We start from the raw sequence: 19675 nt of genomic DNA on the forward strand, positions 1-19675 counted from the left end.
GTCGTCGTCACCTTTCAATGAAAATGTGACTGATGTTATTGCATCATCAGTGCTCAGCTCTTCAGAGGTTTAGAACGAACTTGATTGCACTCCGATTAGCAACTTGAGCTCATTAGAAACCAATAAAAAGCGATATATCGTCAGACGATAGCCGGCAGGTTCTCAGATTGCATCTAGAATTTGATTCTTTACAGAAAATGAAGATGCAGTGTCGTGTTATTCCTTGTCACCAGGTGTGTGCTCCTCACGTCGGCCTTTTTCACGATCGTGTGTTTTTTTTGGGCAGCTTGATCCCGCTCATGTTCAGCAACAACAACTCACAAAACAGGAAAATAGGGGTCACTGCCCTCGGTCCTCGTGTGGACTCTCACCGGTAAGAATCTCCTGTTTTGAAAGCTGTGAAGCCCTCGGCCGATGTTCAACCTGATCACAAAGTGGGGCAAAGGTGAGGGATGCTGGAGGCCACTAATGGACTGCACACCGAGGCCTGGTGGCCGTGAGAGAAGGAGATGTTTGTTCACCTTGTTTTTTTTTTTTTTCTCTCTCCACCTCAACAGATGTTGCTTTTGGTCACCATATAAGGCAACCGCCCGTTTGTACACAGGCCTCAGAAAGTGAGTATTTAATGCTTAAATGTCTCAAATAGTACATTTTTATTTAATTGTATTGTAATTTATTTTATACAATCCAGTAGTATGTGAAGTAAAAGTGGATGATTTGCATATTAACACATTCAGGAAATGAAAAAGTGTTGTTTTTATGTGTCGAGAGCTTCATCGGTGTTTGGATAAATCATCTGTATATGGATAACAAATATGATGATATAACAACAATATCATACTTGACCAATGGACTGATGTACAAGTTCACATCTTCATATGTACATATTTAACTAAACAGCATTTATTGTGCTAAAGATGATGTAAAAGTATCTGAATTTCATATGTTCATATATTCAAGAGCACATAGGATTACTGCTTCATAACAAGAGGTAATAAATACACAACTTTGACATTCGTATTACCTCCCAACTTGTATATAATACCTCATATCTACTGGCATCACTAAAGCAGGATTTCAGCATGATTTAAACTCCACCATTGTCAGGAATGTGCGTCTGATATGACTTGCTCATATTCCAAACAACAAACAACAGCTTATTTCATAAAGGAAAAAGTCATTAAATACATTTATAGTCTGTGTCATCTTTTCTCGGCAGGAAAGTGGATTTGGTTGTATTTATTGTTGCAGAGGTTAATATTAACAACACTGAAATTCACCTTCCCTTTGATATTACATCCATTAGACTTTACAGGGGCTGGAAGCAGTGTTTGAATTATGTAATGCTTGATCAGTGCCGACCCGAGCAGCTCTCCAGGCAATTACCAAAGTACACAGTCCAATGATTCCTCCATTAATAACATTAATTACAGCGGGGTAACAAATGCTCTCCATAGGAACATTACTATTGCTCAGTTTGCCGTGAGCTTGATGGAAAATAGTTTGGTGTGATTTATTGATTGCATAATCGCCCAAAGTACTAGTTTTCCTTCCCTCACGGGTTCAACTCATATAGGAATGTTTGACAGAGACAAAAACATATTCACCGCTACTCTCCACAAGGAGAGAGGAGCGGTGTCCAGGGAAAACCCTGGAACTGCAAGGGGATTCAATTATTAGACACTGGGGTTTACCATGATGAACACACACACACAGACACACACACACACACACACACACACACACACACACACACACACACGCTTTATCTGTTGGAGAAGCAGAGACAAGCCTACATCGGCTACATAAAACCTGCTTTGCAGTGAAAGCTATCGTCCCTCTGCCTGTGGCTTGTTCAAACACTGTGTGTGTGTGTGTGTGTGTGTGTGTGTGTGTGTGTGTGTGTGTGTGTGTACAGTATGAACTGTATGAGTGTGCTTGTTAGTAGCCTGGAAACTCGTAGGATTTGTCATGGGTAATTTGCCTGATTGTGGGTAGGTGTGCATGGCATGTGCTACCTTTATTGTGTACTGCATATACCTGAATGCAGTGTGTGTGTGTGTGTGTGTGTGTGTGTGTGTGTGTGTGTGTGTGTGTGTGTGTGTGTGTGTGTGTGTGACGCGTGTGTGTGTGAGAGCTTAATAAGTGTCGTGGGCAGCAACACACTGTTTTTGCAGTTTTCGCTTTGCACTCCCAGTAATTGTGTTTACTTTAGGAGTTAAACAACACATTAAAAGGGCAGAGTGTCCCCTCTTAATGGAGGCACACGGTATTTATAGAGGGTGCGTAGCGCCAAGAAACACCTCTCCAAACACGGATCAACTGTTTACTATGCTCGTGTTGAATCTTGATTAAGCGGTGACATTTTCATGATACATAGTTTATGAAATATGAATATGAAATGCATGCAAAATAAACCCATGTTATCTATTTCCCAAAGCGTAGCTCCAAAATCAGTAGGGCTAGTGCCTATTTACTCCTCCACAGATCACCTTTGCTTGTGTTTACATGACCCTCGTGATAAGTAGCACCATTAAGCCTCAATTTCCGCAAAGCAGGTCAAAGTGACCAAAATCATCAAGAATTGTTATTATTATTCTGACATGCCACGGGGCCTAGTTGTGCTTAAAATAGATCTCCAGCAAAGGGGGAGAAAGCAGAAAGCAGAAAGTAGCGCGCCGGATGAAAATAAATGGAATACTTTCGGGTCAATTTGACCCGGAAGATGGGAAGAAGGCAGATGAAGTTGCTCAAGTCAAACGTGTCTGTTTTGTACAAAGTTTCCGATGCACAACTGAAGGTGGTTCACTTACTCCCACCTTCATCCAGCCTCATTACGTCCCATCACCTTGTTTGGTACTCCTCTACTTCCCCCGACACTCAGCGAAGCCTCCCACAGTCACAACGTAGAGACCGGCGTAACCTCCAGAACCTGACGACTCAACTCTTACAGGCACTTTATCAACAGATTACTCGCCTCTCTGACTAATGGTGATGACTAATGTCGAAATTAGGGTGCGGAGGGGATCCATTCATGACCAGCCTAAGAACCCGGGAATATGACTTGCATTATCATCTGAGCTATGATGACTTAATACCTCACTATTAGCTGCTTTTAATGCTCGGAATGTCAAAGAAATAAGCTGGAAATACTTTTAGGCATGATTCTGGATGATGGCTGGGTCCATGCATACAATGCAGCAATGTAGTACGGCGTTGCATAACGGGAGTCATTTAAATCTACAAAAATAGACGCATGCAACAAAAGGATGCGTCATGAGGATGAGATTCCTTTTCCGTGTGCTGCTCGTTGATTTGAGAGCTGAGATCTGCGATGCAATGTCATGTTTAAACAAGTAAACACCTCTGATGTCTAAAACTACTTATTTTAGTACTGGTTACTTTGCAAAATTAAGCTTTTAGACACAAATTATATGATCATCTTATAACAAAATGATGCGTTAATATGGATACATATGGAAATCCCAACAAAGTAGTGAAGATGAGCTCAAACTACAAGAAAATACTGCTTACCTTAATAGTAATTAATGCGATAGTATAATAATTTGATGAAGTAACACTGACAGAGGCCATTCTCCTGCATAATGTGTACTTTTACTTATTACTTAAGTTTTGTATACAAGGAATATACATTGTGATATTGTGGAGATTTATTTACAGCATACAGGACACACATATATATCTTAACTTAAGATATGACCAAACTTTTGATATAAAACCATTAATATGTCACATGACCTAAGTGAATTGGTCAGAAAAGGGCAGCAGGGAAGGTTCAGCAGCTGAAGATTTGACCAAAGTTACATAATGACAGCCGACCTGAGTGCAGACACTGAACCTGCATCTGCAGCAGGTGAGCTCAGACATCCTCCTGTAAAAACAATTCAAAGTGACAGCTGGCATTTTGGTGCTCAGACCAATTCTGCACCCAAGGTCAGCGTCTGAAGAGCAATTGACCAAAAGTAAAACCAAAACTGTCTGAAAGTCCAGATGATTTATTTGTTTTTACACAATCGTTTATAGTTTTATTATAAATGAGAAGTGTCGGCTAACGTTGTTGCATCTAAGAGTAAATACTTATAAAAGGTAGTTAAATACAGAATTAAACAAAAGCACTTAATAATGTGTTGATCAAAATATCCAGACTCATTTGTGAATTTCTGCTTATTACCTTGAAGGGCACATTTTAAATGAGCCCAAAATATCGACCCCGATGTGAAAATGAATATTTGAACATATTCCGTGGCCGTAATCATCCTTTAAATCCCACAGAAGCGTTGCATTAAAGGCTTGTTGACGTTTGTTTAATCTGTGGGTGAGAGATTGAGGCAGCGTAGGCGTGATGTGGATGCTGCTGGTGATAATGGTGTGGAGGAGGGAGGACAAACAAACAGTTATTTGCTGGGCTGGCCAGTCAGACATTTTACTGATTTCCCATCACAAGCAAACATCTCCCCGTCGACAGCATATGAATACGTTTGGTTATACTTTTTATTATTATATCCATTAAAATGCCATGAAAAGACTTAAAGCCAACAATGAATGGATCCTACAAGTATTATACATTGTCCACTGAAAAACCTATTAAAACACAATCCACGTTGTTTGATGACATGTTCCTGTATGATGGCTTTTTAAGTCACTCGTTTCTAGCAGGCCGACTACGTATTAATCCACAGCTGAAAATAGTTCCCAACAAATTCACCTTGTTCTGAATTGCATTATAGTTGCTTTAAAATGATTTCATCTTTTACAGCAACCATGAATTCACAACTGCTTTGAAATATTTTTTTTAATAGCAATCAATGGGCATGAGCCTGAGTACCTCACAGCCTTGGAAGATGACAATTATTATAATGGCTGTGTATTTTTTTGGTTCACAATAACAAAATGTTGAAATATTTCTACCTTCACCATCAATTATAAAATGGAAAACTGAGCCCAGAACAGATAGACAAGCAGTTTTAATATTTTTTATTTGTCTTTGATGAAAAGTAATGATCTCTATGGGAACCTTCACCTGAATTGGACCAAAATGAAGACTGTATAGGAACAGATAGAAAAGGGTTTACGAAGGGGAAGATAGACAATCATACTTGTGTTTTAGTCCAGGAGATGGTTTGGTGATGGAGCAGTCGAGAAAAAAGTAACAGATAATGTGATGCAAATCATCAATCTATCAAGGTCACACACTTTTTTGTGTGCCTGAAATTAGATGACACAGTTTGATAGGAGAATCTCGGTAAAAGAAACACGGCCATCTATTAAATCTATTTGAGTCCTGAATGGGAACATAGTTAATGAGGAGACAAGCTAACATTAGTCTACATCTTGGGCCATTAGAGATAAAGCAATGAGAATCAATATCAGGGTCTGCATCCACTTGAAATAGAGAGTTGTGGCCTGAAGGGTTTCCCCAGTCTTGTCCTCAGACCGCCTCCTCACTTTTCACACCACGACTGTCACTGTGTGAAGAATTACACCCTAACCCTTAACTAGCCTGTCAAACAATGAACTTCCTGATCAGAACACCCACTGAGTGCTGATGTCCTTCACTGTGTTAAATATTTGGTGCCCTCGTCTGCTGGAAAAAAACACAAATTTCATTCAAAAATGACATCCAATTATGTCCAACTCGGGCCTCAATTACAGCACTGAAAAAGAAACGAAAAAGAAAATAGATCAGTGATAAGAGGCAAAAACCCAAATGTTATACCCTCGTTTCTCATATACGTAATAAAAAGATATTGCCATCTTTCAGCTTTTATTAGAAATTGGGTGCATGCCATGGCCAGCATGAGTATCAAAACAAATAATACATTCTTCAGATTTGCTGTCATGATAAAACTGTACAACTGGCACTGAAAGGAGAAAAGCAAATGCATCAAATATTTCCATCCATTTAACTGCACAAATGTGAACCATGCATTATCACACACTTATCTATCTATCTATATATATACTATTTATTTGTGACTGAAAAGCAGACTTGATTGGCACTGTTTGATGAAGCATCTCTTAGATATCCCGTATAAAAGCAATATTACTTTGGGTTATTTATGGCATAAGGCAAACTTAGTATCATCTTTGTATTTAAATGTTTATATAGGGGAGAAACTATTCTAAATCAATTCTTCATGTTGAATGAATATACAGTAAGGTACAGCAATGAATATAAGAACTGATGTTATCTCATGTGTTGCTGTGGTGTCCTGACTGTGCAGGATAAACCCAGTATGATGACTGGAAGGGATCAAGACAATGACAATGGCCCCATCTAGAGGCAGAACTGAGGTAACACACCTCTTCAGCTTTCTAATGTCCTTTACTCTTCGTGGACACAATCCTGGCCCTCCTGTCATCCCATGACAACATTGTCCTGAGGTTGTCGTTCTTCTGACAGCGTGTGGTCTCTTCGACGTGCCAGGCGGGATCACGAGTCCTCTTCGTTGTAGAAAAAGACATAGTAGAAGAGGGCGCTGATGACAAGCAGAGCGACCGACACCAGCATGTTCTTCCGGTTCTCTCCTCTCAACGTCTCCAGCTCCTTGTCTGGAAGTAAACAAGATTCCTGTGAAGGCACTATTGCATAGCATTTAGTATCCATTAAATAGGAAAACCTCATGAGGGAAGAAAAAACCTGCAATTCCTCAGCTGGTGATAGATTACAGCAATGGGACTAAATGTATAGCAATAGACTGTTATATTAAGCAGGGCTTTCTGAGGCCTTTCAGGAGTTAATCTGATGACTTTTTGTTTATCTAAACTGTATGTTTATGGCCATATATATGGTTATGCAGCTTTATAACAATGCAACACATCCATGTGAGGCCATGCAGGGTCATTGGGCAGTTTGGGCAGAGGTACATCATGACGTACATAGTAAAATATATTCTTGTATGGACCTACAGTGAGTGTATTTAGATTATTTTGTCTTTTGGAAATGGACTCACCTAACTTCAGCACTCTCTCATTAATGATGGTCATTTCATCTTCCAGATCCTGCCTGTGGAGCAGAGAGGATGAGACCAGAACAAGCAGCGCCATTAGGAGGGCTTTCATTCTGGACACGCCAGGTTTTTAATCTTTGAAGTATTTTATTATTTTCGGAACTGTCCCCATCATTAGCCTCACCTGTCCTTGTCCGTGAGCGTCCCCTTCCTGCTCCTGAACTCAGCCTTCTCCAGGTTGTCTTGGCAACGCGCCCGCCGTTCCTCCAAACGGTCGATCTACAATATTTACAGATATGAAATATGACGTTAATGGCGAGCGACAGTTCAGCTACTGGACGACATTAACCGAGAGGGTTACCAGACGGGACTGTGGATGAATGAATGAAACGTATAATGTTAAGATGCAGTAGCAAGCGAGAGATCACCTACCAGCTAGCTAGCTAGCTAGCTCGAGGCAAATAAATGTCTTCCGGTGACTTACCTCGGTAGCGACGCTGATTTTCTCTCGTCGTTTGTCTTTCAATCTGGCCATTTTTTAAAAAGGCAAAACCTACTAGGAGCCCGGCTGAAGAGTTGTGACTATGCGGAAGTGGTTCTCATCGTTCTTCTTCATTCCTCCACAGCACTCCTCGGAGGCTTTGCTGCCCCCTATCGGTGTTCCCTTAACGTTACAAATAACGACGGCCGAACTGGCGCTTTGAATTACCGGTAGTCAAAAATGGGGTGAAACTTTTAAATCTTCTCCGAATAAACATTCTCATATACATTTGCGTCAACTTTATTAAAATAAATGCCGCCAGAGCGACCGGAAACGGCCATCCTCCTCTCTTCCGGGAAGCAGACAGGTGAGTTGAGATGTATTGTTGACCGTTAATCGGATTACATGACTTGACAGGACGCGATCTGAATCAATGGGACGAGTCCATCCACTCTCTCTGTAAAGAAAAATGCCTCTCTTCATAAACCGAGACCAGATATTTGCGCACCAGGTGCACCTGCTGGAGCACAAGCTGAGGGTAAATACATTCATTCACAATGTGGGATTAGTTCATTAGAGATTTTACGAATATTTCTACATACATGATGTAATATTTTTAACTTTTCAGAGTAAAGAGGAGCGAATACTTGAACTGGAGACGGAGAATGCGATTCTCCATTTAAGACTTGCAGAGGTAATAAGATTTCTATCATTCATTAATTACAGGCTTAAACGTAGCATCCTGGATCTATTCTGTTCTCATAGATGAGCACGATTCTATTGTCTTTATAAACTGACTTTCTTAGTTGCTCAAGAATGTGAATTTCATTTTATGCCATATTTATTTTGTGTGTGACTCCCCTGGGAGTTGGATCATGTGACGTAATTTCACTTGAAGGTGTATCAAAGAGGCCCACTCTGTATTTGATAATGATTATTGCTGTATAGAACTAAATATCATGTCTGTCAACATTCAACAATTCATGTTTCTTATATAATGAGAACATGGACAAAAAAATGTCCAAGTTTTCAAGATCTGGCACTCAAAATGGTCATTAATATACAAAAAATTATAATATACATGAAAAATAATAAACTTGTGTTAAAATGAAGCGTCACATGATACAAGTTGGGGATAATATGCTAGTCATAGTAGCGTATGCATAAAGTATAAATGCACAGCGATGCAGAATAACAATGATGATGTCATATCCTTTTTTTCCAGTGTTTGGGGAAACTCCGTCGGGACCATGAAGAGGAGACCAAGACCCTGAATCATCATCAGCACCAGAGGGATGCAACGGAGATGACCCGGTCTGCCATCACCAACCTCCTCTCTGAGGTCCAGGTACAAATGCACTGATATGAACGGTGTGTGTGTGTGTGTGCACATTTGTGAGTTGACTGTAATGTCACCACACAAACACACAGGCAGAGCTCTCCCGGATTCACACTGTCTCCCTCTCTGTGCTGCAGGTTGTGAAGCAGGACTTGAGTGAGCTGTTTGCCGTGTACTTGAGCTTCTCCAGTGAGCTGGAGGAGCAGAGCAAGGAGCTGCTGGGAAAAGTAGAGCGAGCCAGCCGTTCCCTGGAGGGTCGCTGTGAAGACGAGGGTCAGAGTGAGTACTTGAACGCGTCGCAACGCAGGTCAACGTAGCTGCAGCATCTTCAACGTTATCCGAATATACTTTTAGGGTTTAGGTGGACAGTTCGGCACCGTTTTTGATCTTGCCCTGGTCTCACAATTCCTACGACTCTCTTCTATGGACTTCTCTGTTCTGCTCACTGGTTCACCCTCCCCCTGCGTGTCTCTCTCCATTCTAAAGTGGGTTACAGTGTGCTGGCTCTATCTCTTGCTGGTAATCCTCTCACATGGTCCCGCCCTCTTCTCCCTCAACCTGCCCTCCCTAGTTGTTCAAGGTGGACTATCTTGTTCTAAGTCAGCTGCTCACCTTCACCTCAATGATTGGTGAAAAAGTTTTTTTCTTGACCTTTTTATTGTTGATGTACTTGATGGAAAATGTAAACACCTGCACCAAAATACAATAAATATTCTCTTTCATGTTAGTATTGAGCCCTCTGGTTTGGAATTTAAACTGCTGGAACTATTTTCTCTACATTATCATCATCATTATCTGCTATATTGTAGGGCTGTTAACTGATTTTAACTTCATATTTTATACATCAGCCTTTGAATATTTCATGATTTATAGAGCCGTGCTGGTGGAATGTTTTATGTGTGATCATTTCCATCAGTGTCTCCTCAGCTTCTGTTCTCTGGGCTCACTCAACGCATATTAACCCAGCATTATCCAAGAAGTTATTATAAAAGTATGATAGGGAAAATGTAATTCCATTTAATATACATCATTCCAAAACATTTGCAAAGAAAAAACAATTCAAGTAACAAGATTATCTTTAGAAGAATCATCATGAAAAAACCCTAATCCTGCATTACAACCACAAAACTCAGCCGGAATCTTTTTTATGTTCTTGTCTCATGACACTTAAGTGTGCTGGGAACAAACCAATAAATGAATAAAATGACAGGTTCCCACTGCCAGCTAATATACGGAAGGCTTTAAAGTACAGAATATGTTGGAGGAAGATATTTTGGCTGTTAGGTGGAATGTTTCCACTATTTTCTGCTCTGTTCTGTTCGATTTCCACCGAGGCGGTTCCTGAACGTGTGTGTTAAACTCACGTTTAATTTCGATTGGCCTATTTTCCTTAACTATCTCCCTTTCTGTTCTCTCTGCTCAGATTTACAAGTTGCAGCTCTGGAGCGCTCTCTAGAGGAGGAGAGGGAGAGGTGCAGGGCCGAGAGGCAGCGGAGGAAAGAACTCCATAACACGCTGGTGGTGAGTGTCGAGAGATATTGAGCATGTTCAGACTCTTGACCTTCCGTTGTCATTCTTTTTGATTTATTTTTTGCGACAGGAGTTGAGAGGGAACATCAGAGTTCACTGCAGGGTGCGACCCGTCCTGCCCTTCGACCGCGTCCAGTCGTCCACCTCTGAATCAAAGTGGGTCAACTCATGATCCAGCACGACACAAAACAGATGATATGATAATCAGCTAAAGCGTTTCTTTCCATGCTCTTCCCTGTCAGGCCAATGTCACCTGAAGAAGTGGTCTCTGCGGTCAGTGATGTGAGTTTCACAGACTCTTAGAAATTGATTTTATTTCACTGCTGCCTGCTGATTCAGCGTCCTCACCCTCTCCCACTGTTTCACTCATTTCATCATTCATCTGTGCTTTCAAGGACACGGTGATGGTGAACTGCATCAAAACGGGCTCGCCCGTGCAGAACAAGATGTTTGAGTTTGAGAGGTAAAAATCGAACGCGTGTATGTAACAATGCCATCTATTTAATCTTCCCTTCATGAGTGATTATTCTTGGTTCCTACCAGAGTGCATGGACCAGAGGATTCCCAGGATGCTGTGTTTGAGGGAGTCAAGCCGCTCCTCACGTCTCTGATGGACGGGTGAGCCTGAACGCACACAAAACGAGGACTAAATCAAATCTGGTGTCATTCAACTCTATTCATCAGACAATACCCTGCAACAAACAGCGAAAATACCCTTTATTATATCACATGGTAATGTTATATAATGAAATATCATCTCCCTCCCACCCTGCAGCTACAACGTGTGCATCATGGCATATGGGCAGACAGGCAGCGGGAAGACACACACCATGATGGGATCCCAGCAGCCGGAGGAGCACTCGGCGACGCAGCGGGAGACACAGCAGGGCATCATCCCCAAGGCTGCTGCAGAGCTCTTTCAGTGAGAAAGAAACACATTTTTTATTCGTTTGTTTTTGTGATATTTACAGTGTGTAATGACTGAACTCTGCAAGAAGTGACATTTTTTTTAATGCCTTGCAGAAAAACCTCAGTGGATCTGGTCTAATTTAGTTTTTTTTCTAAGTCAGTCCTTGGAACTGTCTGGAATAAAAAAATTAATTCAGTCCATGAATTCATAATGTGCACCGAGGGTTGAAAAAATAATATAATTGCGTTGAACATTGACCTTTTTCTTCATCTGTCCATGGTTGTGTATCTGCTTGTGTGTGTGTGTGTGTGTGTGTGTGTGTGTGTGTGTGTGTGTGTGTGTGTGTGTGTGTGTGTGTGTGTGTGTGTGTGTGACCCAGGCTGATCTCGGAGAAGCCTCCAGAGAGCCACACGGTGGAGGTGTCAGTGATGGAGGTGTACAACAACGAGGTGCTTGACCTTCTGGCCAGAGACGCGCAGGGCAACGCCGCCAACCAGCGGCGAGACGTCATCACCACCTCCTCCGGCAGCAGCCAGGTCACCTCCGTCACGTACGAGTGAGTACGGCTGCAGCCGCCGTGACTGTGTGCAGAAGATAATAATAAAAAATAAAAAAATTATCTTCAAATGTGTCAAATTATGTAAGGAATGTAGTGATGGAAGTTAGTTGGTGACATATCCATCGCTGCTGGATGTGTAAATAAGCAACTGTTACCATATAACTAAAGCATTTGTTAGATGTTGTGTTTTGCAGCTTGTTGTCCCCAAGGGCAAAAATAAATAAATAAATACAAATATTTAATCTTTAAACTCACCATATTTTGAGGGGCCACTTGGGGGCAGTTGAAACAAGCTGTAAACACAACACTTTTACCACTTTGAGTTGCCGTGGTGAAGTTAAGAGCAAAAAGCTTCTTATTTGCATATCCGGCTGATAAGGGAACAACATTAGCATTCATTCAGAGTCGTGTGTTTCCTGTCTGATGAAGGGACGTGTCTGGCTCTTTGGCTGTCAAACGCAGGGAGTGTAGGGTGTACTATGACTTAGGATAAAAACTATTGATTACAACTTAGCTTTAAGCAATACATCCAGGTAGTAGTGTGTTTCCTATGTGTTGCAGGCCGGTGCATAACGCCTCTGAGGTGATGCAGATCATCAGCAGTGTTTTAAAACGGAGGGCCCACTGTCCCACCCTCATCCACGCCGACTCCTCACGCTCTCACCTCATCGTCACCCTCACCATTTCCTCCAAGAGCCCCAACGCGCTGGCGCTGGGTGAGACGCCGTCCCCCGACGCACACTTCTTGCATAAGTGACGCCTTCACACTGCATTAAGTCCTGTTTGATTCCAGCCCGCAGGCTCCAGAGTGCCAAGAAGGACATGCAGCGCTCCACTCAGAAGGAGTGGTGGAGTCCACGGTGTCGCCGTGCCAACGCCGCCACCCGCCACTCGGCTGACGCTCGTCTCTCGGCGAGCACGGCCTCCTCTCCGTGCTGCTCCCCTTCCCATTCTCCGTGTCCGTCGCCCAGGCCCAGCATCGCCGAGGCCCTGTTCAGGACCAAGCTGCAGCTGGTGGACCTGGCGGGGAGCGAGTGTGTCGGTGAGAGGGAGAGCCGGCCAGTAAACACCAATCTTTACATGCAGAATTACAAAATAGGGCTTTAGACGAATACATATTTAAGATGCTGTAGATAAACCGCTGCTTAAAAAGAAATTCAAGTGTGTCTTTGCTCTGATAATAAGTTAATTCTCAAGGGGAAAAAAACAACTTTGAAACAGCAGTGAGTATTTTATTCGTAAAGAAGCTCACCACAGTTCTCAGCTCCAACTTTTGTTACTTTGAGCTGATTATGCTGCTTGGTGCAGATTTAAATCTGCTCAAATCCAGCTGCTGTCTGAACCATGAAATATAAAACCATTAATCTACAGAAAAGGCTCACATTAAAACAAACACAGCTGAAGATGCAAGTCTTTCTAATTAATTTTTTTTCCTCTTCTTTTTTTTTTTGCAATTTACACAAGAAAAAGGTCACTGAGCCCAGTAGAGCCGACGGCTGTTCACTGAGCTGCTTGATAAGCTTCAGGGCTTTTAAATGTGTGTGTTTGTGTGTGTGTTTGTGTGTGTGTTTGTGTGCGTGTGCCAGGTATGTCTGGGGTGTCGGGAGCAGCTCTGTGGGAGGTGTCCTGTATAAACCGCAGTCTCTCTGCTCTGTCTGATGTCCTCGGAGCTCTGGCTGAGCAGAGAGCACACGTCCCCTACAGGAACAGCAGACTCACTCATCTTCTCCAGGACGCCATAGGTGAGGCACACACACACACACACACACACACACACACATGCTTTTGTATGGCCTATGACTCACGTCTCCCCTGTCTGCTCCCCCTGGGAAAGATTCTTCAAACTCAAAATGTCTTCACCTAGCTGAGAGATTCCACGTAGCAGTATTGTAAGCTTAACTCTAACACACACACAAACACACACACACACACACACACACACACACACACACACACACACACACACACACACACCCAAACACTGAATCACTCAACATGCTCGGTGAAGACGTGCTGGAAGATACATTTGTCGATGCCCATCAAACGAGAAGAGGACAAAAAAAAAAAAAATGCATGTCATGAAATCAGATCGTTTCGTTGCAACATCCCGGGCTTGAATCTCTGGTTCTGCTTCACCAGGTGGCGACGCCAAGCTGCTGGTGATGCTGTGCGTCTCTCCCACGCAGCGCTTCGTCACCGAGTCCCTGCAGTCTCTGGGCTTTGGCACGCGGGCCCGTCAGGTCCAGAAGGAGCTGCCGCAAAGGAAGAATAACACCCTCAAAGTTAAGTGACGGCGAGACGGGCTTTGCAGATGCTGCGGCATCGTTGATCTCCTATCGGTCGTGGTAACAGAGCAGATAGGGCCCGTCTCACTCCTTAGTAGTTGATTTAATTTTGAAATAGATAGGAAAGTTGTTGTTGTTTGGCATTAAATGTCTAATTGATCCGTCTGAAGCAGAAATACTTGTATGATGATGTAAAACACATGTATTAATGTGTAATTAACCTTAACAGTTACAAAGGGTGCTAAGGAGTTCTGCAAGGCAATGAAATTACACAAAGGTTGGGTATTGATAACTCAATTTAGCATAAAATTACTTCGTTTATGTTAGTTCCACTTTAATTAAGCTGTAGTTGATGTCAGTCCTGTATGTAAATCCATTTCAGTACTTCTGGGCCATGCCTTCTCTTTGGGTGCTGTTCTGTTCATGCAGTATTTATACACATGTATGCTGTATCTGTAACCATCACCTTTTTGTGGTTACACATTAAAAATCTCACCTTCATAGAATAGTCTCAGATAAATGGTGTCAAACCTTAAAATAAACCTACGAAGATAATGTATATCTGTTCCCATTAGGTAATTAAAAGAGTGTATGAATAATACATTGCACATTCCCTCGAAGCATAAACTATTCATATAAAGTTTATTGCTCACAACAGGCTTTCTGTACAAACGACTCCCTCTGTGGGGGGCTGTTCCAATAAACCGTCTGCTGCTGCGTAGATTACAGTAAAGAGGAACACACACAATCACTTCAGCGTTGGGACGAGACGGTATTATTTTTAGCTTTTGTTTTACTGTACATTATTTGGAGCTGCGGGCATAAACATAGTTCAAGTAAGGAGCTGTTAAATGTATTGTTCAATGTGGCAAAACCCATCAGCATGATAATAAAGTACGCCGGCTGATGACAAGTTGCAAAAGTTATTTCAGGTCTGTTGACTACATTTTAATGTTGGGAGGAAAATAAATGGGGGCAATTTCCTCCAAGGTGAAACGGTTGGACGAATAGCACGAATAGAATAACACACTGACTTTGAATAGACCTGCTCCGAACCGCCACGACGGCTCTGCACGAGGAAGTTGTGATCCACACACAGAGGATAAAGTATGATTATAACGAGAGTGAGAAGACAATGAAAACTTCAGGAGCATCCTGTGTTTAGAGACTGGGAACGGAAAGACACAGGAGAGGAGGGGAGGTGAGAAGACGAGGAGGGCGACGAGACGGGGAATGAAACTGCAGAAAGATGAGTGAGAATGAGATTCGGCAGCAGAGGAAGGTGAGAGTGAGAGTGTGATGGCATCTACATCTGATCACATCGGAGGCCTCCGTCAGGATGGTTCTTCTCCTCCCAGTCCAGTCCAACTCCAGTTCCTAATCCTCCTACTACAGCTGGTTAAACAAGACTAAGACCATCGGAGGCCTCCGTCAGGATGGTTCTTCTCCTCCCAGTCCAGACCAACTCCAGTTCCTAATCCTCCTACTACAGCTGGTTAAACGAGACTAAGACATTCTAAGGTGAACCCTGACAGCATATTGAAAGGTTGTTGTTTTAGATGAGATGCATGCTTACTGAGTAAGCCATAGGATCTCTTGGTCTATCACAATATAGTTTTCAAAATAAATGAATGAATGAAATTGCATCATAAATCTACAAAGGACTCTGCTCTTCAAACATGACTTAACTACTCCAGTTAACCTGCTTATTCCGATAAAACAGTCTCTCACTTTTTATAAGCTAAATTGGTTCTGAAAGTGCAGTACGAGTTTTCATTTGTTACTGTTGTTGGATGAAGTTATCTTGAATGGTGCTGAGCTCTTATTTTGAAATAAAGACAGCTGCGCAGTAGTTACTTTAAAGCCTAGGAGCCTCAGGACGCCCAGGTAGATAATGGTGGTCATAATATACCAAGAAATAAAGCTGATGAATCATTTAGTTTCAATCTAAGCGCATAAATAGATGAAGCTCATCTTGCAAGTTAATTTAGCATAATTAACTATGTTTTTCTGGTTGAATTATTAACAATATAACATTATTATTTTAATCCAATTAATGATAACCCAAAATATGTTGAACAAACTTCTTCTTCTTCAGATTATTTTAGCTTTTTATCATTATAGGTATTTAACCATTTATTTAGAAAAATGAATGTGATGATTGTTAATTTAATTAATATTAATGATGAGAATTGCAATGCTTAATTTAACGATTTCTCAATAATTGACATGCTGTCCTCTAATATCATCAGAAATGAGACGACTCAGCTCAACAACAACGTAACGTTTAGGGCTGAAACATAACATTAGATTTTTATTAATTCAAGCAAACTGTTACAGTCAACAGTTACATAAGTTACATGGTATACAGTATTGATCTAATCTTTTTTTTTTTAAACCAGGGTTTCTCCACCCCCCCCCCCCCCCCCCCCGCTCCCAAACATAGAAACAGCAAATCCATACAAGCGCAGGCAAGTAAGTAGTAACAGCACGATACATTCATCAACTCAACGATACGTTTTGTACGAACAATAAGGCAAGTAGAAGAAAGAATGAACCAACGCACAAAACGGAAAAGGATGGCAGACATTTTCTTTGAAATGAGCCAAAACAAGGCAAAATGTACCGTCCTTCTGAAATAAAAAGCAGGTAAAATGTATTCGTTTGAACACCGTTTGCTGCTGCAGAACCAAACGAGGTAAGGCTTCTCGTTAGTGGGCGGGTACGCGGTAAAGGGGGATGTGAGGGAGGAGCTGCCTTCAGTGGAGTGGAGTGGTTTGTACCTGCTGTTGATCGGCCTCTCGTTATCGCGGGCACCTTCTCAAAAGGTCTTCCTCGGCACACTGAATAGTCATCAGGGCAATCTGGTGGACTCCTACAGCATTTCTATGGCAGAGGACTTGAGAAAAGGAAGTGAGTGAGCTCAGCGTTTCTCTTTGACATTGCCTGATGTCAACGTGAGCACATGTGGCTGCTTAGAACCCGGACACACAAAAGGCTCAATCTCCTGGCATACATTTCTATGTAAGTGGATGGATGTCCTCCCCTTCTTCATTTTCAACCATACAGCAATCATCACATGACATACCAGCACAATCTTTTGCTTGTTCTAAGTGGTAAAGTCAATTCTGATAACATGAAAGGAAACAACAAAAAATGTCTGTGTAGCTGTCAGAATCAGCAACTACTGGCCCGTTAAAACTGCAAATGTTTCTGCAGATAAAGGTCAAGAAAAGACGCTAAAATTGGCATTCATTCAATGCCATGTTCAGCCACCAGGTGGCAAAACAGTTTTGGAGAACTTAGGATAAATGCAACATGCCTTCATTTTTCCTTTTCTATTTTCTTGTGTTTTTTTTTTTTTTTTTACATCGACGCACAGATAAGAAACAAAAAAACAAGTGGTTCTTCAAAAATGTTATTTTCATGTATAACAATAGTAAACATGGGGGATTTCATCACAAGAAATCCAGAAGAAACAAGGTCGTGTGGTAGTGCAGAAAAGAATGAATCCAAAAACTTCTCTTGGGACACTAGAAAGACCAACAGGGGCGACGTGGAGATTGTCCTCCGAACACAAACCACGAGACAGAGATTAAAAAATAAAAGCTCCACAAAAAGGAAAGTGGGCAACAACGATCTTTCCAGAGTAGAAAGGTCTCTTTGATGGCGAGGTGCAGAGTTCAGGGTTTGGGGGGAGGGGGAGCCCTGAACATATTTGTCCTCTGTTTCAAACGCTGCTTCTTTTTTTCCCCTTCTACCTTTCTGATCGCCATCACTCCATCCAGTCTCCCTCGTCAAACTCTGACTCGTCCTCGGAGTCTGAGTACTCCACGGCGATGCGGCGCGACAGGATGGTGGCCACATCATTGCCGACGCGCTCGTGCTTAGCCTCTTGCTCTCGCTGCTCCTCCACCTTCCGCAGCTGAATGCCTGGAAGAATCAGTCACAGGCAGGGAAAGACGAACGTTCGTGAGCATGTTTTGTCTGACTAGCAGCCCAAAGTGCAAAGATATTCAATTTACTAAGAAATCCGCAATATTCAGAAGCTGTGAATTTGGGGTATTTTGCTTTAAAAGGGCCTTTTAATCATTTTCTGTCCATCAACCAATAGAATAATTAAATCATTTTGAGCTGTAATTACATCTTAAATTAAATGTTGACATTTGAAAAGCATACAAAGAATTAAACTTTGTCCTTGGCTCTGCCAGTTTCCAAACATTTCTGGTACAACATGACCCACCTTTTCTGATGGCTTCCAACAGGACACTGCGTGCGTCGCTGATGGGTGGCAGACTGGCTGGATGGTGCCTCTTGCTCCCCATGTCGTGCAGGGTGTGGGGCGAGGCCATGGCTCCTGCTGAGGGGAAGGCCGGCACAGGTGGCGGGCCTGACGGACAGGGCGAGGAGCTCCGTGCTCCGGGGAGGGGGAGAGGAGGTGGCGGCGGGGGAGGAGGCAGGATGCTGCCGTCCGACTGGGTCCCAGAGCCCGTGGGTTGGCCTCTGTCCAGGACCTGCTGGAGACGGGCCGGGGAGCAGTGGAGGGGGGGCGCCACGGGCGGAGGGGCCGGGTGCAGCACCCCTGGGGCAATCTGGAGAGCAGGGGGAGGCGGGATGGCTGGGGGGTGCTGCTGGACCGGTAGAGGAGGAATAGGGGGAGGAGGAGTGCCCCGCAGGCCCGTGGAGGGTAACGGGGGAGGTGGAGGGGGAAGAGGGGGTGGCGGTGGAGGAGGAGTGTTGGAATTGAGGCCTGCAGTCCGGGCTGGAGACTGGGGTCTGCTGTCGGAAAAACCCGAACTGGAACTGGAGAGAACAAGAGAGAAAAGGAGGCCATGGCGGGGAATTAGATCGTGATGAAAAGTGAGTGTAAGACGAGAAGTTTATATCAACGTTGAGAAGTGCATGCAGCTGCTGCACAGCTTCTAAGTCATTGTTACAAAGACGGTAAGTACTGGTGTAAGTAACTGTACATTAAAAGACGGAGTTATCAGTATTGCCCATTAACTGCTGATGAAGCTGTGTGGGTGCATCAAGCTACAACATCGCATCACAAACACCGACATGTTCGCAATCAATTTTCTTCCTACGGAGAAAATTGCTGCAGATAAAAAAAAAAAGGAAAGCACAGCGAGAGAGACGGGTGAGGAAAATAATGTGTTGAGTATTTCCGAGTGCTACATTAAATGTTGGGAGGGGGTAAAGTGAGAAAAGTAGGTATAGAGAGTTATTTTTAAAAGGAGGAAACAACAAGATGCCAGAATCAAAGGCGAGGAAAAAGACTGAAAAGTAGAAGTAAATAAACACAAGATGGATGGAAAGAGTTTGCGAGTAAAAGAAGATCGCTGCAAGGACTTCTATGAAAAAAAATCAATGAGATATTTCTCTGGTTTCTGCAGCCACAGCCTTAATCATTCCCTCTGATCTCTCCATCAAACAGTGACATATGCGGCAAAAGTGCGCTGTGGAAAAACAACCTGTAATATGCTCAGTGGCCTTAACACTGTATTGATTCTGCCCCTCTCTGAGCCCTGTCCTTTTTTCACAAAACCTCCATCTGTCCGTCCATCCCTTCTTCTCTGTTGCTCTGCTGAGCTCTAGCA

General features: G+C 42.8%; 3 protein-coding genes across 4 annotated transcripts in view; 1 reads left to right on the forward strand and 2 right to left on the reverse strand.

The window, feature by feature from the left end:
• Window positions 1–6105: 6105 nt before the first annotated feature.
• On the reverse strand, window positions 6106–7579 carry ccdc167 (coiled-coil domain containing 167). Its single transcript, XM_084030643.1, has 4 exons — window positions 7456–7579; window positions 7156–7250; window positions 6975–7027; window positions 6106–6573 (listed from the first exon to the last, which is right to left on the reverse strand). Exons 1-4 carry the CDS (start codon window positions 7504–7506, stop codon window positions 6455–6457), a joined length of 318 nt encoding a protein of 105 aa, XP_083886769.1. The 5' UTR covers window positions 7507–7579; the 3' UTR covers window positions 6106–6454.
• A 278-nt stretch (window positions 7580–7857) lies between these two features.
• On the forward strand, window positions 7858–14081 carry kif25 (kinesin family member 25; the record flags this gene model as incomplete). The annotated part of the gene is made up of 15 exons (XM_084030631.1): window positions 7858–7990; window positions 8081–8146; window positions 8678–8800; window positions 8929–9070; window positions 10215–10312; window positions 10392–10477; window positions 10564–10603; window positions 10717–10784; window positions 10865–10939; window positions 11097–11243; window positions 11611–11787; window positions 12352–12506; window positions 12584–12832; window positions 13377–13532; window positions 13930–14081. The coding sequence occupies exons 1-15, from the start codon at window positions 7922–7924 to the stop codon at window positions 14079–14081; spliced, it is 1803 nt and encodes a 600-aa protein (XP_083886757.1). The 5' UTR covers window positions 7858–7921.
• A 3747-nt stretch (window positions 14082–17828) lies between these two features.
• wasf1 (WASP family member 1) overlaps window positions 17829–19675 on the reverse strand; it is a 47816-nt gene continuing 45969 nt past the window's right edge. For both annotated transcript variants that reach the window (XM_084030942.1, XM_084030943.1), the window contains 2 exons: window positions 18319–18878; window positions 17829–18008 (listed from right to left, as the gene is read on the reverse strand). In XM_084030942.1, the coding sequence (XP_083887068.1) occupies window positions 17851–18008; window positions 18319–18878 (718 nt within the window). In that variant the 3' untranslated portion in view covers window positions 17829–17850. The remainder of the gene's footprint in view (window positions 18009–18318; window positions 18879–19675) is intronic.

This window comes from Eutrigla gurnardus, assembly GCF_963514095.1.
Source record: "Eutrigla gurnardus genome assembly, chromosome: 16".
Classification (NCBI taxonomy): Eukaryota; Metazoa; Chordata; class Actinopteri; order Perciformes; family Triglidae; genus Eutrigla; species Eutrigla gurnardus.

What these genes read in the sequence shown, in the direction of transcription:
- ccdc167 (XM_084030643.1), bottom strand. Translation starts at nt 7,506, where the DNA reads ATGGCCAGATTGAAAGACAAACGACGAGAGAAAATCAGCGTCGCTACC. An exon ending in ACGCTCACGGACAAGGACAG is followed by an intron (nt 7,028 to 7,155) that starts GTGAGGCTAATG and finishes TCTGCTCCACAG; the next exon opens with GCAGGATCTGGAAGATGAAA. An exon ending in TGAGAGAGTGCTGAAGTTAG is followed by an intron (nt 6,574 to 6,974) that starts GTGAGTCCATTT and finishes GTTTACTTCCAG; the next exon opens with ACAAGGAGCTGGAGACGTTG.